General features: G+C 45.6%; 1 protein-coding gene across 13 annotated transcripts in view; it reads right to left on the bottom strand.

The window, feature by feature from the left end:
- Nucleotides 1–25,551, bottom strand: part of PAX2 (paired box 2) — a 96,431-nt gene that overhangs the window by 10,666 nt on the left and 60,214 nt on the right. For 4 of the 13 annotated variants that reach the window (XM_071811898.1, XM_071811896.1, XM_071811899.1 and 1 more), the window contains 4 exons: nt 13,960–14,135; nt 12,010–12,136; nt 10,773–10,865; nt 862–1,071 (listed from right to left, as the gene is read on the bottom strand). In XM_071811898.1, coding sequence (XP_071667999.1) covers nt 862–1,071; nt 10,773–10,865; nt 12,010–12,136; nt 13,960–14,135 — 606 coding nt within the window. Of the gene's footprint in view, nt 1–861; nt 1,072–10,772; nt 10,866–12,009; nt 12,137–13,959; nt 14,136–25,551 lie in introns of those variants that run through there. The other 9 variants (XM_071811900.1, XM_071811902.1, XM_071811901.1 and 6 more) reach the window with 4 other exon arrangements.

The raw sequence follows: 25,551 nt of genomic DNA on the forward strand, positions 1-25,551 counted from the left end.
CACCTAAATTGATACCTGTTGTTTCATCTGAGCCACGCCTGAGCTTCTGCAGCAATGTTGCTTCAGTCACCTTGCACAGGAGTTTCCCCTAGTACCTACCTGGAACCTCTCCTTCCTCCCCTTCAGCCTGCTGCTCCTAAGTGCTGCCATCTTCTGCAACCTATTTTCCCACTTCTATCCTTCCCTTAAAGGCCACCTACCTCAGGTCTGTATTCCTTTGGCTGTAAGACATAGTGTCTCACCCACCTTTCCTGGTCTTGACATTCAGACGTGATGCCCTGTTTCTTAACTACTTGGTCTGCTGTGTGAAGGCACCAGCTCACGTTGACACTGCCAAACCAGGCGACTCAAATATTGCTCACAACATAGCTATGTAGGCACTGACTGCCTACATATTTATCCAACTCAGTAGTTTGTACAACCCATGCTAAATGACCCTGTCAGTCCTAGAGCTGGCCCAGTTATTCAAACTGCTATCACCCACCTTAGGCCAGCACACAGGACCCTTGCTGGGTCTTACAGTACTCAGGGGAATTATGGATGTTGAGGCAACACAGGATTTTGCTGTACGAGTGTTTCTATACTAAGTCCCAGACCCATCCAACTGGGACACCCTGTCATTTCTAGGTAGTTACAGCTTCTTTTCCCATTTTATTCTAAAAGATGAAAGACAGGCATGAAATCTTTTTGTGACTCTCCACGGAGCTGAGAACACATGCTGCATACACAGAACTGGAACATGGTTGCTCTGGTTCCCACTTGCACTCAAAGAGCTTGCAGCATTTACTGGTCTCCCCGTGAGGTGAAACTGAACCCCTTGCCTGCAGCATTCCCGCTGAGTTTGTGGCCAAGGCCAGTTACCTGCTATCAGAGGCTGGCTGCTGGACTGCCCAAAGTGGGCACCATGATGAAGGAAGGCACTGTAGCAAGGCGTGGACACATCGTCTGAAAGGGCCATGTGGAAGGGCTGAAGATCAGCCTGCCCAGAGCCGACCGGCGTGGTGGGAGTGAAAGGGGTGAGAGAGGCTCCATGAGGCTCTTGCTTTATACTGAGGGGAGAGGAGAGGTTTTCTGTGGTAGGGTAAGGGATGGACACAGACAGACACGGGGAACAGGGGAAGGAAGAGGAGGGTGGGGAAGGGAGGAGAGGAAGAACAAAATGGGTAAATGAAAATGGAGTGGTTAAAATCTACAGGGAAATTAATTTTAAAACAAAAATAAAAATAAAAAGGTTAGAAGTAGATCAGAGGAGCCAGTGCTGAAACAACAGCAGTAACTGCACCCGAGGGCTGGGCTCTGACTGCAGGGGCAGCGGGAGATGGGGGGAGTGGAGTGCGGTGGCAGGTGGGAGGAATGGGATGCAGGACAAGGAGAGGTGAGGGAGGGGACATGCAGGAGAGGGAGGACAGGAAGAAGCGTAGGGTTGGGAAGGAGAAGAATGCTCTGAAGCTTCTGTACTCCCTTTCCTGCTGCTTTCTCTCGCTGGCCGAGGGTGCATGAAGATGCTACACTTACACAGTTTGGCCCAGGGAATTATACCACTCTGTCTCTCCGAACCCAAGGTAACCTTCCCCAGGAGAGCAGTGTGGTTATAAGCATGACAAAAAAGGCACAGCTGAAGTTTGAAGTTGTTAAAATAAAAATGGGACTTTGCAATTAATAGGTGGACAGACAGATAGACCAATCAATTGATCTTGTTCACAGTGGCACACTTTGGAGTTTTAACCATAAAAGCAGTCAGTACTGACTGTTGTTCTAAGAGTATAGTGTTGCCAGACAGATGCCTTGACAGAGAGATATAATGGAGGAAAGGAAATGTGGGAGACTTATAAAAGGTCTTATTTTGATCGTTGTTTGCATTGGGCCTCCATTTCTGATGTGCAGATTTGCATAGGCACAATAGATACAGCTTTGCAACTGCTCCTAACTTGGCTGCCAGGTAAGAGGTTTGGGAACTGGAGGACTCTGTAACCTAAAGCACCGATACTCCAGAACACCCACTGTTGTTGGGTCAGCAGTAACAGAGTCCTATATTTGAACATCTGAAAGAGAAGTATGGATGATGTGATCAGATCCAATCCAAATCATATAGCAAACCATCCACCCTCGGGTAAACAAATTAAAGCCAATAAATGAAAGCCATCTCTCTGCTGTGATGGCAAGTGTTGCCAATAGCCTATGAAATAAGTTAGTTCTGATGCTTTTGATTTATACAGAGAAATATAAATGTGACATATAATGAGGTCATAAATCTGACTTCATTAATGTAGAACTGGCTTAATTAACTCTAGGCACCTTATTGTGAGGCTGCAATGCTCACCTAGACAATAAAGGGCTGGGCAGTTTCTATTTGTGAATGGTGTTTATCCTGAGGCATTTGTTTCCTAAAGGTTTGCTACCTGGCAGAAATGATAGTTTGCCATCTGTGTTCTCCTCCAAGTACCTCTAAGCTGGATGGTCAGTAAACGTCTCTGATCACTGGGACTCCTTTGTGGCAAAGACATATGTTCATGGTTCAGTTGACTGGGAAGGATCAGTCCCAGCCAAAAGGTGCACAGTTCCTCTTTATTTAGTTTACTTATGTGAGGTCTCCAGTATGCTGAGAGAGGATTGTAATTTCTTCTCCCTTTTTGCTATAGGAAGGTCTGTTTGGTGAGGATATGGGAAATAGAAGCTGGACTATCTGGTTCTTGTTGCACAGTTAATTAAAGTCAGCAGAGCAGGCAGCACATTAGAAACTACTTTCTGCTTTTTACAACTATTTAGTATCCTAAAATCCTACCAGTGAGCCTTCATGTGCCAGTGCTGGTCTCTGTAGATGGACAACCCCCAAAGCTATTTTGTTCCTGCTTTCTTTGTCATCAGGTGGCAAGAAGTGCACAGATTTACCTTCAGGGCAGACAGGCAGATTCACCACCAGCAGTCTGGGAGTGCTGAAGCCTTTATCCAAATAATGTTGATACTAGATAATTTGGATGAATAGATCTATCTGCACACAGAAGGCTAAAAGTTCCCCTGGCTCTCAGGGGCTGCAAATGAAGTGATATTTTTCAAGGAAACCATTTGACAGTCATACCTAAATAAGCTAAGGATGCTTTGGTCCTGGGCATTTTCTAGGCTACTTTTTCAGCTCTCCATGATGTGCAAGAGAGAGCAGGTGTGGGGAGCTACTGGGGAGGAAGGGGCAGAGAAGTAGATGGACATGGGAAGCATGGGTGGGCAGAAGCAAGAGGTGCTATGGGCAGAGGTTAATCCTGTTTGCAGAGCCCCCAGGCATGGTGGGTTTCCTAGTCCCTCCTCTGCTTTATTTCTCTTTTAAAGCATGGAATTTTCAGCTATAATCCTTCCTAAACCACAGCATTTTTCAGGTGCTCTGTGTAAGTGAAACCATAATCTCTGGTAAAACAGACCGCTTAAGCTGCTGTAGCATTAGGCCAATCTGATCCAGCCCCTGGATTTCCACTCTGCCCAGCCACCACCGAGAGGATTTCAGCCTGAAAGACTGTCTAAAGCCCTTGCAATGGCAACAATAGTGCTAGGCCTTGCCTTGCAAAGCTGAGAAGGGTTAAGGGACCAGGAGCTATTTGTCCCGGTGCTTTGAGGCTGTTAAAGCCGCTGTCAGACTCACCGTGGAGATGAGCCCAGCCCTTTCTTGAACACATCAAGGCTTATGAAGAAAAATTCCTCGCACCTTCCAGAGGCAGCACCACTTACTTAGTGCAGGGGAATAAAGAAGTCAACAGCAACATGGCAAAGAGGCTAGGACACAATAACACTAAACACTCTTCTTTCTAAGAGTAGTGGAGAGGAGGCGAGGATAAGGTCAGACAGTGAATGATTGCACAACTGAAACTCAGACTTTTTATGTGTCTATCTGTCTATCCCTCTACGCTCTGCAACTGCACAGATATAACTTATATTCCACGTATCTTTACTGGTGGCTGGCATTCACCAATTTTTACTCCCTTGTTGTCCAACACTTCCCTGACTAAAAGCACCTGAATTCTGTCTCTGATATAACTCCTGCCACTGCTATGCTGGAATAATTGCCCCAGCAATGAATTATAGCTCCAAAGTCTGTCAGTGTAGATGAGATCAATTGATCGATCTATCTATCTATCTATCTATCTATCTATCTATCTATCTATCTATCTATCTAATCTATCCACCTGTGAATGGCACAGTCCCATTTTTCATTTTAACCACCTCAAACTTCAGCTGCACCTTTTTTATTTTCACATCTAATTTTCTCCATTCTCTAATTCTTTTGTATTTGTGATGGAGAACTTGCCTTTTCCTATCCCAAGTCCTGCTAATGCTAGGGAGCTGTGGAGCAGTGCCATACTGGCTCATCTGTGTCTTGGGGGGTGTCCCTCAGAAAGGCTGAATCAGGCAACCCCAAGGTATCTGTCAGTGAATGTCTTGAGGCTGGAATACCGACCTGTAGTGAAATGGGGGGTGGAATGAGCTTGAAACCACCCCAAAGCAGCAGAAATCTATTCCTGTCCCAGGCTCCTTTCATCTTCTAAATGCCAAATGATATCCTTGTTTATAAGTAACAATGTCATGGTGGGGGAAAATTTGAAAGGGTCAGCAGGGTGGGATTAGAGCTGGAAAGATAGCAGAGGACTACATATTTTCTGCATCTCCTGCTCCTCTCTTTTCAACTGTACTTGTTGAGTTATGGCTGTTTTTCTTCCTTTCTAACCCTCTCCTCTGTTATCCTGTGGAGAGCTAGAACTGGTGATCTCTGGCCTAAATTCCCCCTGCGAATTAAGGGATTTTAGCCAGACAGGGTGAGAGGAAGATTCACAGCTTTGGGTTCCTACAGAGACTCATCTCAGCTTTTATCGTGCTCTCTGCTGCTGAAGGGAAGTAGGGGTGTTTGCAGGACTAGATAAACTGCTTGTTTTTCATTGCTGGCTTCCTGGAGGATAAGCTACCTGCATCCAGTGCTCCTTTTCTTTTCAGTAAACAAAGAATATCAAGATGGCACATCCCTGCATAAAGGATGGTTTGTACACAGCCAATTAACAACACTGCTCACCCTCTTGACAATGTTTAGTGTTCTTCATCATTTCCTGGGGTCTCTATCAAATATTTATATGACCCGAGCACTGCACTCTTTAGAACAGATACCCTTACAGCATCCCTTAGGGATCGCTGTTTTGTCTGTGAGGAACTGCTGCCAGAGAAGATGTACTCAAGTTTGTGTAGGAACCCTGTGCCAAAGCTGAATGTTATCTCAGTAGAGTTCATATCTTTGTCCCCTTTCTTGAGTCCCAGCCCATCAGGTTGGGCAATTACTTCTGCCTTAAAGTGTATTAAAGTATTCCTTCGTGGGCTGAGATTTGAATATTGCCCCTTAAACAAGATGCTTTTGAAATATATACTTGGAAATGTAACTAGAACATGTTAGTTTTTCACACAGTTCCCATTATAGGTATCTTCAAGATTTCATCACAGTTATATTCTGCTGATTGTAAGATAGGGTAGATCTTCCTGGGTAGCCCATAGTAATACTAAACCTGCAAAGAAGGGCCAAAGATTGCTGTAAGCTCTCCAGTTCTCTGAAAGGCTGCAGTGGGCAATTTCAACTGTACAAGCAGCTGGCCTGATTAAATCCAGTACAGCTGATGGACATAAAAAGTTATTAACACCTGCTGACAGGTGTTGCTTAACTCAGATATAAAGCATAGTCTTTGCTGTCAGTGGGAAAATATCTACATCACAAAAATTTAATCACAGACATACTTGTTGCAATCTTCATTTAGCTTCAAAAGGAAAGGCAAAAACTGAATTGTTGCAAAGACAATATAACTATTTTATCTTAAAAAGTCCCTTTTTGTCCAGCAGCGTAGAGTGTGGTAGCCTGACATACTGTCCTCTTGCTGAGGGAAATCGGACTGGGAATGCCAACTCACTGCTATTGTAATTACATGACTTTATTGTCATTCACTGCCATTGTTCACTTAAAAGCTAATTTAAGGAACGTGAGACATTATTTCTTTTGGGCTCATCAATTTCTGGGTTCCTCACTTGAACATGGTTTTCAAGCCCATGAGCCACCTTCTTCAGCATCATAAAGTTATTTTCAGTGGAACTTACATTGTGTGTGTGGAAATTGTTATGTGATTCCTCTCCTTCCCGCTGCTCCTATCTGTGCCAGGGATCATTCATCTGACCATCCATCACCCTCAGCCATTTGGTCCTGCAGAAGACTAGTAACACCTTTTGCCTTTCCAAATTCCCTGAGCAGATAAGAAGATACTATCTCTTCTTAGGGATGGGAAACAGTTGATGAAATTTGGAGGTCCTGTGGACTTCTATTTTTGCCAAGTTGCTCATCTTAAATAGAGGAGAGGCTTGCTCACAGAAAACATCTCCTTCATTTTCATGAGGCAGGATAGTAACAATCTTGCAGCAGCCACATGAATGGTTGTCACATTCCCTTTTCAGGGCATTGGGGCATCCAGGGATGTTCCCAACAGCCTGACTGCTGGTGGCAGCGGCCAGGGTGCTGTGCCGCAGGGCATGGGTCTGTGTATGTGGGATCTGCTGTCATCAAAGACAATCTGGGGCCCCTAGCAGTTTGTTGAAGAGCTTTTCTTAAGTCAGCTCAAGCCCTGACCAGAGCTATTGCTCCCTGGTGTCAGAGACTGAAGTAAATTGGAGCAAGGCAGGAAATTTTCACCAGTACGAACAAGGAAAAGGGGAAGGAAGTGCTCCTCCCCTCAGAGTAATGATATAAGTACAACTTATAATGGTCATATTTAATCATGATTTAAAACAACAAGCTGTATCAACTTGTTTTACATTTCTGAAAGGTTGAATTTTATGGCTGGTAACAAATATTTTGTCAAATACAAAATTTACGCTAAATGTGGTTATTTCAATTTTTGCGAAGTAGGTGAACTGCATCTGTGCACATTTATTCAAGCTATTATGTTGTTTAATATAATTTGTCTTTACATATTATTATATGAGAAAATAGTGAACGATGAGTCCATATTATTATTTTATTAGATTATTAACTTTTTACTTGTGATCTGTGTCAAGTTATATTTGGATGGAAATTAGAGTTAAATTAAAACCACTATTTGTAATTATTCATGCTAATTAAATAAAATGACCTCAGGTTCCTTGACTTCCTAAATATACTAGAACAGCAAAAACAAGCTAAGCAGGTTTTGCATTAAAAATGACTTATTAAATGAAGGAAAAGATATATATATATAAGGAGGAAATGGAGCTGATTTTAGAACCAATAGATCTGATCCTTTCACCCCAAGCTTAATTCACTCACCAATAGAGGAAAACAAACTTTTTCAAATCCTAGTTTGTTTCTTAGTTTTGAATTACCTGGTTATTGAACTGAACAAAATTCTCTTCGGTTCCTTCACTACGCTGAAACAAAGGAAATAATATCTCTTCATCTGGCAGGAGGCTGAAGTTCTCAAAAGATCGTTTATTGTTTCAGAAGAACTTCAGATCCTGGTGTCCAGCCAATGATTTCTCTGTGCTTAGCATCACAAATGTCTTGAAAACTTTCACAGAAATCAGATGCTGTTTAAGTACTATTTTTGTATGTCTTTCAGACATAGTAAATAGACATAATGTAAGTAATTATTATTATTTTTTTTTTAAACACATTCATGCGTGAATTTGAAAAATTAACTTAAACTGAAAAGAAATCTAACCCCATACCAGGGAGTGGAGGTCTGGTGCAAAGTGAGATTGATGGGGTTTGTGCTTTTTTGATGCCTTTGACACATCTTGAGTTGTCATCAGGTTTTCTCACCGTGGATGACACCTTGTTGCTTTAGGGAAAAATTTATTTCCCAGAGAAGAGAAAACATTTTCTATACAGGGCCTGGTAGCTGTTTTGGTGGGTGATGACAGTTTTAAAAGTTATTTGCTCCTGTTGAGAGGTGCCAAGCATAGCACAGAAGTGCTCAGAACAGAAACCTCCTCACAGAAAGAGAAGGGGACACATCCTCCCATTTCAGTCAACAGCAGAAGTTGCTGAAGTGATTTTTTTTTTACCTTGTTTTTCTTGGGCTTGTCTTTTCTTTGCACTGATTGTAGTGGGCTGGCAAACAAGTCTATTTAGTTAAAACTACTGGGATTGAATTAAGGAAAGTTTTTCTTTACCTTTGCTGTAATTTTACAATCCCTCTAGTAGGTAAATCCTCCTCTTTAGCAGTCTGTTAATAAGCAAGTTTCAAGCCATACATGAAAAGCCCATTGTGTTTTATTTTGCATAGTGCTGCCTCTCTTTCGGGTAACTTCTGGGCTAGACAATTGAGTTGGAAAGGGCTCTGCTCCCAAACTATGAATCTAAGTCCCTGGAACTCAGAACATAGTTTGAAGACACACCACTTCTTTCATGCATTCTTATTCCCAAAGATGTGACTTCTGATGGCGCTTAAAGAAGGATCTTAACCGTTGCTCTCAAAGGATTCAAAGCTTCTGTGAACAACCTTGTGCTTTTAAAATACTCCTGTTGCTAGTGCCAAAATCTTGAGGTTCTCCTCTGCTCACCTTTTGGGTGTTAGCTACTGAGTACCTTCCAAAATCAGACCTGTGGAAGCTACTGAATAAAAGAAAGCTATCGAGGTTCTCTGTGTTTCCTTAGCCCTGTGCAGTTTTGTACTCATCTGCCTGAGCTGTTTGCCTTCAATAAAAATAACTGAAGTAGAACATCTCTGAACAACAGAATTCTTGTCCTGGTGTTCAACTGCATATACATGCCTTATCTTGGTATGTTCAAGCTTGGATCTTTGCTTCTAGGAAATCTGATGTGTGCCCAAAGATATTGTCCAAGAAACTGTCAGGGACCTATGCCAATCTAGCTCTGATGGCCATGTGGCATCGAGGCAAGATGCAGCTGGCCCACTGGCCTGTGTGTGAAGGAGAGGCTGAGGTGGTGTTCTCAGACAGCTTTTAAGAGCTTTCTCTCTCTGATACTTCATAAGGAAGTGGCAAATTTCTACATTGTCTGTTCTATATGAATGACAGTGGGACCATGTTTCCTAGCCCAGAGCTCAGCTCACCCTGAAGCGTCAGCTCATTCATGGAAATTCCTTGCAGGTACTTAATGGGAGGAAATAAGGGTGACCTGTCTGCTCCATAGTAAGCAAATGTGTTTGTTTACTTCATTTAGGAGATGTGAATAATAAATGGACCATCTAAGATGCATTAGATAGAATAATTGTCTGAAAGGTGGTGTTTGATATTGGCAGTACTGGGCAAGGCTGTGCTGTATGTGACTGTGGTGCTAAGTGGTGCCATTGGATAGATGCCCAGAACTTTGGGAAAGGGCTTCCTCACGTTGGGAAGGTGGCTGCTTGTTTTGCAGCATTTCTAGCTCTTCAATTCCAAGAAGCTTACAGATGGACAGAGGGACAGCAACATCTGTACTTGACAATCTCACTACATTCCAAGATTTTAGGTAGCTACATATTGCTGAGGTTTTGATGGCTTTTGGAGGTGTATATTCTCAGGATGGTGTGAGCTGAAAGAGCTTGCTAAGGCAAGCTAGTTGTGACCCATGGAGAGCAGGACTTTCTGGGAAGTCTTCAGAAGGGCATGAATCCAATGCCGGACAGCTTTGGTCTGGAAAGATCTAGTGATAATGTCTTTTGTTGGGGAAGACTGAGCTCGGGAGACTTTCCTGTCAAATGAAGCTAAATCTTGTATCCTGAAGTGACTGCACACAGAGTTGGTACCCTGCTTGGATGGTTTTATTTCACGTTAGTTCCAGATATCGCCTGGGTTCACAGACTGCCCTGAACAAGAGCAAAGAGGCATTTCAAAGATGACAGTGTTGCCACAGAACAGGCAGCCAGCAATTCAATACTTGCTATTACTCCAATATCCCTTCCTGGGAGAGGGATCTGGGTGACATCAAAGACATCGGCATGCTCCCAGCCTCCTCCTTAATCTCCTGGCCAGGGCAGATGAGAGGCAGCACTGAGTTCCTCACCTCTCTGGTCCTTCCTGAGAGCATTGCCCAGCCCCACAGCAAATATATAATGAATCATTCATCTTTAATAGATTATGCAAATTGAGGACATCAGATCAATGAAGATCAATAACTGCAACCATTTAATTGCCAGCAAAAACATTTTACGAATGAGCATTATCTGAAGTCCTTTCTTGGGTAATGGCACCATTAATCCAAACATTGGATCCTGGCCTAAGTGTAGAGGAAAAATTCTCTGCCCCTCTTTCCCTGTTGCCTTTCAGGGTGTTGAGGGTTTTTTTTCCGTTTTCATTTCCAGTTTCTGAGTTTCCCCATCATTATCACCAGTGAACAGCTCCCAACACTAATAGTTCTGCTTTTGTTACTCTGTGCTGATTGAAATGTCGCATACAGATTGAGATGTTAGTGCTAAGTTGCCACCTGGGAATGTCAAGCTGGGTCTGAAATGAACTTTTCTCACTCTTGGATCCAGATGGATCAGATGGGGATGTTCTCGAGCTGAGATGGGAGTGTTGCAGGGAATAGAGTGAGGATGGCACAGGGTGGGGGAGACATGAAGATGATTTTCTGCCTCAACCCACAGCCACTTCTGTGAGGCCAAATCTGTCTCCTGCCATCCCCTTGTGAGAGTCATGTCCAAAGCTTGTGCAGCGTCCCCAGCCTTTGGGAATTCTGCTTTCATATTAACAGGCTGGAATGCATCCTCTTCACTTAGGCAGAAGGACTAAAAATAATTATTTTTACGGCCCATTTGAACCTTAAACTCTGATTTTAGGCACCTCACCTTTACATCCAGCTATGGGGATCTGCCTCCCATGAAGGAGGGACAGTACTGCTCTCCTACTGGCTTTGCCCTCCAAAGACAGGAAAGTGTTTCCTGTAAGAAATGCAGATCTGCTAAATGGTAGATGGACACCGGCTGAGTTTTCTTTTCCATATGCAAATACAATGAAAGATGGAACAATTTTGCCACAGCTGGGCCATTTTTTTTCTGGCTGGCTAAGAAACTGCATGGCTACAAAGATCCTGGATCAAGCCTGATAGCAGTAAAAGCCATGAAAAAAATCTGAGGATGTCATGCTTTCTAGACACACTCTAAACATGCAGTTCACCTGCCCATGGTTCTCCACAACATTTTGCAGACCTCACCTTGGATATCCTCTGTATTTGAGGTAACTGTTACTAATCCTGCCCCAGTCCCAAAGTTCCTGGTAGCCCAAAGTTGCATACAACAATATGCCTTTGCTCAGTGTTTACTGAACAAGCAATGACTGTCTGCCTCAGCCACAAGCTGCTTTGACCTCTGAGACTGTTTGCAGGGGCTTCTGCGGGAGAACATGGAGATACAACCTCCAGTGCAGCTGCTGCAGAAATTGACTCCTATTTCTGTGAATCTCGATTCCTTTACTGTCTTGCATTTGCTCTCATTTCCTACTCTCCCTGACACTCCTGAGGTTAATGTGCCCGCACGTGAGGGAAGGGAGAAAGCTGTGAACAAATTTATTTTGCCAGCTGCTGTTAGAGACTCATGGGCTTAAGGAAGAGGGAGTTTAGCTGTCACAGTTCAGCAGAGCTCAGTATTTAGATTGCAAATGCCCCTTCCAAATGCCAGAGCTGAATAAAGCTTAAATTATTATTTCTCTCCAAGAAAACCAAGTGCAGATCATGGGTCAGCCACGACCTTCCTGTTCTCAGACACAAAGAAAAAAATCACAGTGTGTATTTGGACATATTTGTCCTCCACCAACATCCATCCCTGAGCCCCATCTGGGCACACAAGTTCCTGATCCACACCTGGGTTTACCTGTCTGATTCACACCTGGGCACCTCTAGGTGTACCCAAAACTGCCAGTACTCTGGATTTCAAGCTTCTCTTGAGCCCTTACACCCTCCACATTCTTTCTGTCTCTTTCCATGTTTGCCACAGAAGGATCTCTTGCATTAGCAGAAAAAGCAGAAGCTAATGGTGATGAGGGAAATAAATAAAAAGCTTGGTTCTGCTGTTTGGTCAAGCAGCTTACCGGTCACCACAGGGTACGTCTGGGGTCCTGACACATTTGTCCCCAGGTCTGGGTTAGCAGAAGTGGATAGACTTGATTTGACTTCATCGAGACCAGGGGTCAGAGCTGGGAGGGAGTACTCATTACCCTGGGGAAGAGAGGAGAAAGACAGCTCGCTATTGATGCGCCAGGAGAAAGGGAAGGGTGTACAGATGAGGGGGAGGAAGAGGAGAGATGCAAACCCCTGCACAGATGGAGGAAGAGGAGGAGGAGGATACGGAGAAGATGAAGTGACACGAAGGTTGTGGGGGGGGGGTGGTTCCTAGGATGAGCTATCCCACCCGCCTCTGTGCCACTGGGAAGGGGAAGCGGGATGAGGGATCTAGCCCATTATCTGTGGTGTGACTGACCCTTCGTTCAGTGTGATAGGGATGGGGATGGCTGCCTATGCCACCCCAGGGGAGAAGACATGGGAAATCCACCTCCCCTCCTCTTGGCTGAGATGTTTGCCCTGGTGACAAGGACAGCTGGGCAGAGGACTGCAATGACGTGACTGGGACAGGTGGGCTGCAGGAAGCAGACAGTGCTGGCCCAGTGTAGCCAGGCTCTCTGCTGGGTCCTCTGCCTCCCCTCTGCTGCTACCTCTGTCCTCGCTCTTTAAAAACAAACAAAGAAGCTTCATCCCCTGCCTCTGTCACTCTGTGCACTGGGGTATGAAATTGGGGAGGGGGGAGGCACATGGCTAACAGAAGGGTGGGAGGGGGAGAGCCATTGAATCTGAAAGGGTGTCCTGTCCGAAAGGCTCTGGTAATTGCCTTTTTATTGTGGCAGCCTCCGGACCAGATGCGGGAGCTGGAGAAACCAAGAAGGCTACAAAACAGCAGGAAAAGTTGCTCTGATTAATATTACGTTAAATTAAAACTGATTTTCTGCTCTTTCTGCTCTGTTTTTTTTTTTTCCATGCGCTTCCCCAACCCCCTCCCCACATCTCCCCCACTCCAGCGGGCTCCCCACACGCTGCCCCCTCCCCGCCCCTGTCCCTGCTTGGCTAGGACTGCCTAGTCATTTCCAATTCCTTCTCGTATTGATCTTCCTGTAGAAATCAGTTTTGTAATTAGCTGCAAATTAGGCCTTCTACTGGGGGTGAGCCTGCCCCCTGATTTATCACCAGAGTAATTCGCTGTGATCGGAGAGAAATTAAAATGAACTCAATTAGGCTTCGGATTTGCTTTATGGGCCCTGCTCAGAGTTTCAGGGGGAAAAATGACTGTGCTGGTGCTTAATAGTCTAATGAAAGTAAATAAAGGTTATTCATTGTAATAAACCCAGGGACTCTGGGATGAAGGGAGTCCACAGCCAGCCTCTCCTTCTCTTCCTTTGTTGGTTTATGGCTTGGGGCGGTTTAAAAAGTCTTTTGATTTTCATTTTATTAAGACAAACAGCTTTTGGGATAAAAGGCCGGGGGAGCAGGGGGGTAAGGGAAAGGAGGGCAGAGCTACATAAGTGCGGAAAACTAGGTTGGAGATGGGAGTCAAGTCTTCGGCTTTGGACCACGATGGAAAATGCTCCGTTAAAGCCTAACCCTGTGGCTCGCTGGTCACCGGCGTGATCTGAGGGCGCAGGAGTTTCCGTGCAATGCTCTGTGCCAGTGAACATGTATGGCAGTTGTTTGTGTGTGCATGGCAAAAACATGCCGCATACCTGCAGGTTTGTGTGCAGAGGGAGAGGCAGACATGGGGATTTAGGGAGAACATCGTGTGCATGTTCATGAGAGGAGGTAGAGCTTGTGTATATGCGTGCATCAGTGTGGTGATGTATTTACAACTAGAAAATGTTGTGACAGGTAAATGTGATGCATGTGCAGTAACAAGTCAGTGGGAGAATATTGAGTGAAGAGGGAGAGAGGGATTTTGGTGAGGGAATCTCCCTGCCATCATTCTGTGGGTCCCCATTACCAGGCCAGACCCTCACCTGCTCAGATTTGATGTGCTCTGATGTTTGAAAGACGTCAGGGTAAGAAGGACGCTCAAAAACTCGATCTAAAGCTTCCAGCTGCTGCTGGGTGAAAGTGTCGCCACGAAGGTGCTTCCGCAAAGTGTCCACGCTGCTCTGGGAATCTCCATTGGGAACTGAGCCCTCGGAAACATCTGCAGGGCACAGACAGAGAAAACAGGGAGTTAGCATCACCCTGGCTCGGATCAGCAAGGGATGTGGGACAAGGATGGAGTGGGAAAGAGTGGGGCCCTCTGCCTCCACCCAGGGAGCTGTGTCCCTCCTGCAGGACAGAGAGGCTGCGGGGACCTGAGGGGAGCCCCCTCCTGTCTGCTGGGGCAGCCGGGCTGCTCCCACGGCCTCGGTGGGACTCTCCTGCCCGGGATGAGTGAGGCTGTGAAGAATGGTGCTCGGCTCGGAGATGAGTTTCAGTTCCGCTGATTTTCAGTGTTAAAAATTGCCAAATATCCATTGCTGAGCATAAAATGGGAGCAAAACACAGCAATTAGCATCGCTAGGAGGCTACTGGAGAGGTAGCTCACAGAGAAACCAGAGTGTTGAGGATGGACCTGTACTGGAGAGGGCTGAGGAAGCCTGGAATGGAGAAAGGGCTCTCTTACAGCTTGAAAGGGAGTCAGCCTCTCTTGGAGCTCCCCAGTCACAATAGTAGTTATAGCTTTCTTGTAATTTCCTTCTCATCTGATCTTGTCCTGTTATACCCCAGATGTGTCTTTCATTCCCCTCAGATAACAGGAATGATCCTGTTTCTTATTCCATGTTTCACCAGGGACAAGTCTCTCCCTGTGGAGCATCTGTTCCATCCTAAATACGTTGGTTTCTGTTAAGAGCTCTGTCCCATTCTCCTACATGTAACTCGTGATTTATCACAACCCATAACTCTGTTATAAAACTCCCTCCAAAATGAGAAGAATCTTTGTCAGTGCCCCTTCCTATCCAAAATGAATTATTGTATTACAAAACCTAGTCCTACTCAGTGGGAATCGACCTTCCTGGTATTCCTTTGTTCTTACTAGGAAAAAAAGCGTTTTTTTTTTTTCTGGTAGAAGCATCCCCAGAAGTGCATTGCTGTCCCTGTAATATACCTCTGACAATCCGGTCTCACTGCACTGCCTCCTGCCGTGTTCCATGTGTGTCTTTTTCTGTTGTGCTTTCCCACATTTCTTACAGCCCACTCATTCCCTTAGAGATGAGTCCATTATAAATGCCCTGCCTCACCCAAACTGAATCTTTGTCTGTGAAAAACCATCTTATCACCCACCTGTTTTGGTTTTTTGTTGGGTGTGGTGGTTTGTTTTTTGTTTTTGGTTTTTTGGTTTTTTTCCCTGTTATCCCCCAAGTCAAATGAGGTGCATTTATCTCGGTTATAACCCCTTTTTATCTGAAGTGAGTTTCCTGCTATTAGCATCTGTCACATCCAAGGTGAGTCTGTCTGCTATAACCTCCTGTCCCAGCTGAAGTGAATCTTCCTTTGTCATAATCTCTCATCTCATCTCATCTCAGGCAAGTCTGCTCATTATAATCTTCTCCAACTGTGCTGAGTATCTTTCTGCTGTCACCTTTTAGCCTAACTTTGGTGAGACTGGCTATAATCCTGTCTCATCCATGCTCATATACCTCCATACCTGAATCTCTACCTACTGTGCTTCAGCAGGCACAAATTTGATGGTGTGATTATCACCCCGTCTAATCTAAGATCAGGTTCTCTCTCTTGTGCTGCAATTACCTCCCTGCTTATTCACTTCTGTTCCTCGTACTCCAGCCTTTCTTGGTGGCTTCCAATCTGTGAAACTCAGAAACTTACTGCCTGTCAAGAAAGTGGTTGAGTGGTCTGTATAGACCTTTTCTCTCCCCCGTGCGATTGCGAGGTGCTTGTGGGCAGCCGATGCTCCCGGGAGCCTGGAGTGGCATTCACTGTGAAACAGCCACAACCATGACAATCCGCAGCTTCATCTTTTAGTTCATGAATAGTGCCAAGATGAGTATTTTCCTGGCACAGTTAATGCCCAACTGGTGGCCTAGAGTTATAACTGAGCCTGCTGCCTTCTGGCTATGAGATATATCCGTTTATAGGTGATTATACGATATGATATAATCAATAGTACATTATATACAGTAACGTAGTACAGTACCACTTGCAAGACCATAGAAAGTATTACATATTGATTTGTCCCAGCCAGCAGCCTTCCCTTGAGTAGCCTCTTCTCTCTTTTTTTTTCCACTCCTAGCCAGAGCAAGGCTGTTTACTGGCACTGATCCCTGGCATTTTCTCCTCTCCTCAGGCTTATTTGCACAAGGGAAAATTCTCAAGTTCCTGAAAGCTGGAGTTCATGACACATTTGACTACGAGAAAACAAAGCAAAGATCAGGCTTGGTGGACTGCACACTGTGAGTGTCACTGCAGTTTTTGTGTTCTAGATGGATTAGGCTGTTACGGCAGGGGGTGGCTTTCAGGAGGACTAGGGTAGCTCAAGGCTCATGCTTCCAATTCCAGTAGGTACTTCTGTCTGGTCCTCCCTGTAGAAAACTGGCACAGAACTCCTGGGTCCAAGCTTGGGGAAAGAAAGAACAACGTGTGTTCCTGTATCAGCATTTGTCTCAACCTGTCTGCAGCCTGTGAATCTGTTTGCCTTTCAGGATTTTTCCACATGTGTCAGTCAGTGTGTGTGACTGTGCACACCGTGATGCTAATACACATGAGTGCTTTTGCTGGAGATCATTGTTCTGGTATTCTTTAGATTCTGCATCACTGTACATGTCTGAGCAGCCATTTGTCTGTGGCGGCTGGTTTAGGCTATATTTGATTTTCAAGGATGGCAGCCCTACACTATGTGTGGTGTTTGGTGTGAGTGGACAGGTGTTCACGTATATGGTAAAACTTCCATTGATTGTCATTAAACTGGATTTTACCCTTAGTGAGTTGCCCTGCATGGTTGCACAGATTAGTGCACACATGCACATGTATTTGCAATTCCTGGCTGCCTGCAGACACGCATGTCTCCCGTGTGTGCACAGGCCATGCCTTTGTGTGAAGCGGCTGAAACCACAGCTTTCCCAAGTCGCTGTAGGAGTCTCTTTTCCTTCATTTATTCAGAGGCCCTTCAGATCTTGACAAATCTGTCACTCTAAATTTGCGAGAGATTATGGTGCTCTCTCCCTAGCATGGAGAGAGGTGATATATGATATCTGCTGCCCCTATTGATTGCCTGATCTGGTGGCAGAGGGCTGGCGAAATGAACTTGAAATGAACATCATGCCTCAACTCATTGTGCGTATAATACACTACTTAATCCCACATTTTTCAGCCGCTATGGAATTCAATTGATCAATCATGTCCCTCTGATAGTACTGTTTTAGGGGTTATTGCTGCTCTGCTCACTGACCTTTTTATTTATTTATTTATTTATTTGTGTCAGCATGTGTGTGTGTGCGTGCTCACGTAACTGCGTATATGCATTTAGGAAACTCAGGACCAGCTGTAAAGAAAGGACCTGTATGACCAGTGGAAAATGAAAGAAAAGGATGATGGGAGGAAAAAGGGAAGGGTTAGATAAGAAATCAGAATGATCAAAGCAAGCAAATAGATAGGGAGAGGCGGAAAAGTTGTAAGGAGAAAGGCAATGCTTTAGCTGAGGTGGGAGTTGTGGACATGGGGCACAGAGAGGCACTCTGCCATGGCCTAGGCTTTAAATCTACAAAAGAAAACAAACTTTAGACAGACGCCTGTAGGCTACCTGCAGGTGGACTTTGTGTAGACGATTGGACTTAATAATGGTAAGGCACCCAAATCCCAAACGTCACAGAGCAATAATATGAGCTGTGCATATGGATTTTACTTTTGAAGCAGAGAAAGTTTCACAGAGATGATCCTGAAAGACAGATTTATATGTTTTGTGTTGATAATGCTGAGACATTCACCGTCATGGATCATTATATTTTCTTCAAAACCAAAAGACTGTAAATCCCCTGTGTTTGTTTTCTGATGTCAGAACCCATAGAGGATGGGTTTTCATTTTTTCTCTGAAACTGCGAGGGACAGACACTTATATCTGGTCTTAGATCAAAGTTGCAATTCTCATCTAAGTGTATGACTCTGTGAGCTCAACTAAGCCTCAAATATTGTAATACACGAAGTATGGGAGCTGAAAACTGCATGGATATGAGCAAAGGTGGCAGTAAGGAACAGAGAGGACTTTGGGGAAGAGATGGGAACCATCAGAAGGCTGTGGGTGAAAGTGAAGGGAGGGCTCATTGGGAAAATTTGGGTTGGGAAAGACAAGCAGATCTCATGAAGAATGGCAATGTGGTGGGCAACAGTCACTTCAACAGATGGAGAACAGTTCTAGGAGTAAAAGGGATGGGGGTTTGCCAAGAAAGCAACTCTTGGAAGGGGCACTGTGGTGAAGCAAGGCTTCAGCTGCAGGGTGAGTCTGGGGATGCCACCTCGGTAACTGCACCAGCTGTGCCTGTAGGAAGCATCATCGCCTTTCCCAATTCCCTTTTTGCTGGCGGGAGAAACTCTGTGGTACTGTGACACAGGGACACCTCTCTCTTAAACAAGAAGGATCTTAACAAACAGCTTGAGAGGTGAACCATGGCCTTGGTCACTGTGTCCCTCACAAGTTGCTGTCAGCCTGATCAGGACTGGCCTTGCACATGTGACAGGAAACATCTCTCCTCTCGAGGGGCTGCCGAGGCAGTGCACACAGCCACTGTTCAGCATAAACCTTCGACACGAGACACAGAAATGCTCCATGAGTGTCACAGAAGCATCCTGACAGATAACAAGGAAATGCTGTGCAAAGGACACAGGAACAACCTTAACTACATCTGACACAGGGAATATGCCCATTAAATAGCTCCAAAACAAAGAGACATTCCCAGGTCTGGAAGTCACAAAGACACCATCACGTACAAGCAGCATAAAGCAGAGTAATGCAGTTACTTAGCTGGCTACTGGTGACACAGAGCACCCTTGGGCAGGGCGGGAAGGGGCCATCTCAACAAATAATTCAGAAGTATTGCTGACATAGGAACACCTTTATGCACAGAAACACGTAGGAAGGTCATGAGGAGCTGTGCAGCTGGCACACAAACATGAAGATACTGTTTCCTTTTGGGGCAGGGGCTATTACCCCATGACAAGTCTGCCTGAGGGCCCCCCCAATCTCAGCTGGAGCCTCGAAGCATTACCAATAAAAATCGCAGTCATCATAAAAGTGAATGTGACTGGCATGAGAACTGCCAGCCAGGTGACACAGCAGAACCCATCTAATTGTCAAAGCCTCCAAGGGAAATGCATCTGTCTAACGCAGTGGTGCTGAGCCAGCTGCTGAAATGCACCACCAAGGCCACCTTGTCCTCTCCTGCAGCCTGCTTTGTCACCGTCCCTGCTGGGGTGCTTCACTCAGAGCAGCCCTGTCCCACCCTCTGGGCACTCACGACTCCGTGTGCTGCCCTTGCCCAAGTCAGCCCTTGTGTTAAGACTGCTCTTTCCCTTTATCCGATTTCCCTTCTCTTTTTTCCCCCTCTGATGTGTTCCGGTGTCCCCGTGCAGCCTGGGCTGTCAGGCAGCTCTCCCGGAGGTCCCGGGGGGCCTCTCCCCGCACTGCCAGTTGTTGCAGTTTCAAACTCAATTGTTCTCCTCGGTACTGAGGCAAATGGAGTCATTAATTACCTTCTATCGGCTGGGCCGAGTTCAGAACACGATCAATAGCCGGTGCTTGTCATTCATGGCAGCCAGCGCTGCACAGACCCTGACACTGCGTTTGGCGTAGGTCCAGGATGGAGCCCACCACTGCCAGACCTGGGCTTCAGACCCTGGCATGGAGCTCCTGCTGCGAAGAGCGGACCTCCTGCATCTGCGCCTGAGCCTATCCCCAGCCAAGGGAGAGATCAAGGACAAAGACTTCAGCTGAGAGAGCAGATCACACGTTTTCACAGGGTCAGAAGTGTCTGGTATTGGTGTCCTGGTCTGCACAAGCTGACCCATTCTGGATATCATGATGTTTCTAGAGACTCTGTTTGCATCCTCAATGATTACTAAACTGATGCTGTGCTCCCCACAGCAGGGACGAGGGCAAGGACTGGCAGCCCTAATCTGGGGATCATTTTCCCTGTGAAACTTTCTTGCCCTATTCAGTAGGGTTTGGAAAAGGAAGGCTGTAAAATTTACAGGAGTTTACATCTCCTTCCAGAAGAATTTTTGCAGCCTTTTGAGCAGTGTGAGAGGAGTCATCTCTAGATGGGTCAGTTCTGTATGGCAGCATGTAGAAGTGCTGCATGAATTGTCAGAGCTTTGATTGCGATAACTGAACTGGTGGGAGGAAAGGTGAACCTCAGATTCAGTGGAAAGGATCCCAGGTGAGTGCAGGATAGAGATGACAGAGCAAGGAAGGGGCCAGAAATATTCAACAGTGCATAGAGAAGAAATGTTACCAGGGATCTACACTGTGATAGTGAAAGAAGATATGGTGCAAGTTCGGGTTATGTACAGTATGCTGCAGAAAAAGGGATATTGGGAGATGAGTGCTGGAGGAATATCACCTCACAGAAGTGTATCAGCCTTTGTGAACTCTGCAGTTCTTCAGATTCCTGTGTCCATTTGCCTCAAGGGGATCCACAAGCCTGAATCTGAGTATGCAAATTGATGGTACTGTGCTTGTCCATGTGTCTCTGTAATTGAAGTGTGTCAATGGCACATAAATTGTGTGTATTTGTTACTTACATGCCCAGGCGCAGAGCAGAAAGGCTCAGAAACAAAGGGATTTTATGTTTTGAGATGTGGATATAGCTCAGATGAGGAATTGTTGAGCAAGGAAGGCTGCTCATGCAGGGAAGCGAGTGTGCCTGACCGAGGATGAGCGAGATGTGAGCTGGTGCCTGGCAGCTGGGGGGCTGCAGAGCCTTCCACACAGGGGTTATGAATGACAGAGCACCTCAGATGGAGCAGGGCTGGGCAGTGCAGCTTAAATGCAGGGCTTACATGAGCAAAATGGCAATGCTCAATGAGAATGTAAATGAAATGAATTGTGTGTGCAAATGTGTAATGAAGTGTGTACTCAGATCTGTCTTGGATTATCATGGGAGCATGCAAATGTGCATTTAAAGAAGCAAGTGTGTGTATGCGTACGAAAATCATATGTATTTACTACAGCATCTAAGTTTATGATTGCAAATTCAGCCCAGAGCATCTGGGAAACTAAGTCTGTACAGACTTAGGTTTGTGCATTAGGTAGTAATAATCAGCACATCCGGCCATACTGAATACACCAGTAAAGGCCTTTCTAGGTGTTAAGCCGGAAACGGCTGCCTCACATGTGTGTCCAACATGCACTACAGCTTGTGCAGGTGTGGAGATGAGGCATGTTAGCAGCTGTCCCCAGGACCCAGCACACTCCCTTTGTTTATATTCGCGGAGTAGCAAGTAGAACTGCCACACAGCAGGGCAGATTCTCTAGGGCAGGGGTGTCAAACTCATTTTCACGGGGGGCCATATCAGCCTTGCGGTTGCCTTCAAAGGGCCAAATGTAATTTTAGGACTGTCTTACATTCGACCCTTTGAAGGCAACTGCAAGGCTGATGTGGCCCCCCGTGAAAATGAGTTTGACACCCCTGCCCTAATCAGTGTAAATCTGCAAGTCTCTTGCATTCAGTGGTTATACTGATTTACACATCCTGAAATTTACTGGAAGGGTTATCCTGATTTATGCTCTTGTGGTGTCCACAACATTGACTTCAGTGCAGAACCCTCTGGGAGAGCTACTGCCACTATGCTGTTCCCTCTGCCAGGGCAGAAGATGTTCTCAGCGTCATTGGCATGACTTAGCTCCCTCCCCTCATCTTCGTACGCGCATTTGTTGGGGAGCTACTTCTTGGCAGGATCCCTTTGGTGAGCACATAAAAAGGGCGGCTTTTGTTAGCTCCAAAGGACAGCAGCAATGCAAAAAATTACATCGCATGCAGCCCTAACTATGCTTGTTTAGAGAAACTGCTTGCATTTATGAAGTCTTTGGTGCGGAAAGCAGGGTTGCAAATGACTGCATCAGAGCGACAGTAAAGGCCATTAATTTCCTGTTATGTTTTCCTGTGTTGGGGGCTTTATTAATTTAATTTTACACTGTCGAACAACAGCGAGCGCTGACACTGCCACACTCAGAGGGTTTTTTTTTCTCAAGCAGTGCTTTGCCTGACATGCAAATCAACGCTGCTATCAGGACCACTAGAGATGAGGGAGCACACAGCTGCGCTGTCCCCATCCAGCCCCATCTCCCAGTTTCTGGGAGATCCCCGAGGTTCCAGTGGAGCACACTGGCACCCGAGAGGCCACTGGCACTAGGACTCGGCAGATCTTCATCAGGCCATGGACACCTCTAATGCACAGTCTAGAAAATCTGAATTCCTCTTTAGCCTGCTGGGTTCCATTGGCTTGGTCCCCCACTAACATGCCAATTAATACCTCCTTTCCTTCCATTTCCCTTGCTCTAGACTCTCCCTTCCTTTCATTCCACCGTATTTCCCCCTCATGCACACTCTACCTTAACCTAGCAAGTCAAAGAAGGCTGTGCCTGCCCCTGAGGCAGATGCTAGTGAATCATGTTATTGGAAGCTCTTCTGAGTCAGCACTAAACCAGTGCTCAAGCAGAGTGTTTTCAGAGCTGCCATTTTTGATGTGCCATAAAACAAAGGCTCCAATCACTCAGAGTCATTAAAATTCCCATGGCATTTTTTGCAAGAGTGCAGACATTAACCTGGCTGTCCTGAACAAAATCCAGCCTGAGTGAGTACCCACAGCATATCTTAATTCTCCTGTGGTTTCATTTGGATATGGCACAGCAAAATTTCACTGTTGTTGTATTGTTCAACATCTGCCATGATCCACCCAAGAGTCAGCTACATTTCAGTAGTAAATGAGATCTTAAGAATGGGAAGGTTAATAAACAATGTATAATACAGGATGGGTAACTGCAAAATGCCATGCAATGAAAGAGCTACAGGCTTGCAATATGCAGCAATCTGTGTGGTCTGTCACCATGCAAACTCTTTTTTTTTTTTAAATGCTGATTCCTATAATAACTATAAATCATTACTAAAGTAATTTGGAATCTCTCTGCATGAGCTGATGTAAAGGCCTTTATTGGTATATGAAGGAATCTATAGTGATATGACATACATGACTGTAATGTTTCAAATTGTAAGAGGTAGTCCCCAAACAAGAAGGGGCCCAGTCATGGGTAGCAATCAGTTTGACAAACAAGAGAGGGCTGTGCAGAGAAGAGCTGTAAGTATCTTTGAGAATCAGCTAGTGAGGTTATTTTTTTTTTATTTGCTGGGATTTAGTAAAGTTGTTCCAAGCTCTAGGATAGTTTTGATCTGCTTGCAAGGTCAACTCTTCTGTTTGAGGCCTCTCTCTTCCCACACTAGCTACCAAAAGCCAAAGCAAAAAAACCCCAACAACTCCTTTGGGAAACCAAGCGTGGAAGCGTACCTGACCTTCATAACAGCCTTTTCTAAAGCATCTAAGAGAGGACTAGAAGGCAGTCAAGATTTGATGGACATTTCATACACAATAACCACCTCATTAAGGTTTAATCAGATGCCTACAAACCTGTTATGATGCATATCCCCTAGCTTAAAAGCAGAATAACACCTCTGAGCCCTCATAAAAGGCAGAGCCAGTGAGAGAAAGAAATCCTGACCTACTCCACATCCAAATAGAAACAGCAATACCCATGACCTAGCTCCTGTTCCAGCACTGTGCTCCTATGTGTTTTCCTGGAGCTGTTGACTGGTGTGGGAGGAGGACTTGTTCTTTGAACCTGACGGGATGTAAACAGCAGCAGGATGCTTGGCTGGTTGAAGGAAAAACCAAAGGAGAAATGTAGACCTAGGCATTATTTTTAGACCTCTTGACAAAACTCTGACATTTTAAAGGGCCCTAAAATGGACATGAGTTGTATCTGACACCTATTCAAAGTGTCCTTTATTTTATCTGAATGATGCATGAAAAAATCACCTTCAAAGAGTTACAGATGTCTGCTCTTGTCTCGATAGATACGTATCTGTAACTACTTCTCTGAGGTCATCTGCTATTAACAAAGTTGCCTTCCATAGGCATGGTCTTAGAGTTTCGCCTAGCCTCTGCAGGCCCACACAAAATGCTGTTTGTTTCAAGGCTTGCTTGGCAGCCATAGAGGTAGCTGAAGGAAAACCAGTACTCCCTGAAAAAGTTTTAAAATGTTCACAAACTTCATTTTTCTTTAGTTCAATTTCTTGTGGCAAAATTAAGCACTGTTTTATTTCTCTCTCTCTCTGTCTCTCGTCACCTCCCTGCCCCTCATCTATCCAGCCATGATTGTCATGGGCTAGTCACCTGGTGAGATCTTGTTGCTTCCCTCTGGGATCCAGTGAAACAAGTCTGGAGGATCTGATGCTATCACCTGGGGAAGCAAAGAGCTCCTGCTTTCCTTCCAAACAATAGCAGCCCCCATTTTAGGAGGAGGAGGGGCTTCTATCTGGCCCTAACTGAGTACAAGGTGCTTAGTGTTTTCCTTTAGCGCAAGAAGACACTCCTCTATAGGAATGATTTACATCTACGAACAGCAAGCGATGCTTAACATTACATTGATGTAGACTAGGGAGTGCAGAGGTAGCCAAATTACGAGCTAATTGGTGCACTGGGGATTGACTGTCGGGCCCCCCTGGCTGCTGGGATGTGATCAGAAAGGGAGAGGGAGAGAAAGAAAGGGAGAGAGCGGGAGCCGTCCTCTGCTGACGACTCTGCAAAGGTTGGGATTCCTGAGGCCGCTGCTGTCTGGTGCTGTCAAGGTCAGCAGGTTCAGGTTCACTGAACGGTCAGGATGGTTTGAATTACTGGCACTGCCTGCCGATGCCTCTGCTGATCGTGATCTGTCTTCCAGCGCCTGCTGCGGGATGCTGCTCCCCGGCCATGTGCTGTGCATGGTGTGGGGCACTGGGAATGTCAGAGAGGCAGATGCTCTTGTTTAGAGGACAGGTTTTTAGGAAGATTTAAGGAGCCAAGGCAATGCCAAAGGAGGGCACACACTCCACACGCTAAGCACATGGAGACCAGGCTTCCAAAAACAGCAGTTCTGCTCTGTTTTACCTGGAGAACTGCTCCCTGCAAGCTTCTGCCTTTCATGAAAGTTGGGAGAATGGCTTGAACAGGGCCCATCAAACCCTTATGGGGTGAAAAACTTCTTGGTGAAGATTTCTGTCTAATTTTATGTAGGTAGAACTCTTAGTGAGAAAAGACTAACATGTAAGTCTTTATGTAAAGCACACCACTAGGTCATTTTCTCCCCAAACACCTGTAGGTGTGTGATCAGGTTAGAGAGCAGGGTAGCCAGGTGTGTTCCTGCAAGGCTGTCTGCAGAGAGCACCAGAAGGTGCTCAGAAAGCTGCCTGCCAGTGTGCACCCCAGCAGCCAGGCTTGGAGCCACTGAAGGGGACCTCAGCAGGACAGGTGGGGAGCAGCCGTGTCTGCAGGGCTGTGAGTGTGCACAGGCAGGCTGCTGATGTCACAGACGTGTG

This window comes from Patagioenas fasciata, chromosome 8, assembly GCF_037038585.1.
Source record: "Patagioenas fasciata isolate bPatFas1 chromosome 8, bPatFas1.hap1, whole genome shotgun sequence".
NCBI classification, from domain to species: Eukaryota; Metazoa; Chordata; class Aves; order Columbiformes; family Columbidae; genus Patagioenas; species Patagioenas fasciata.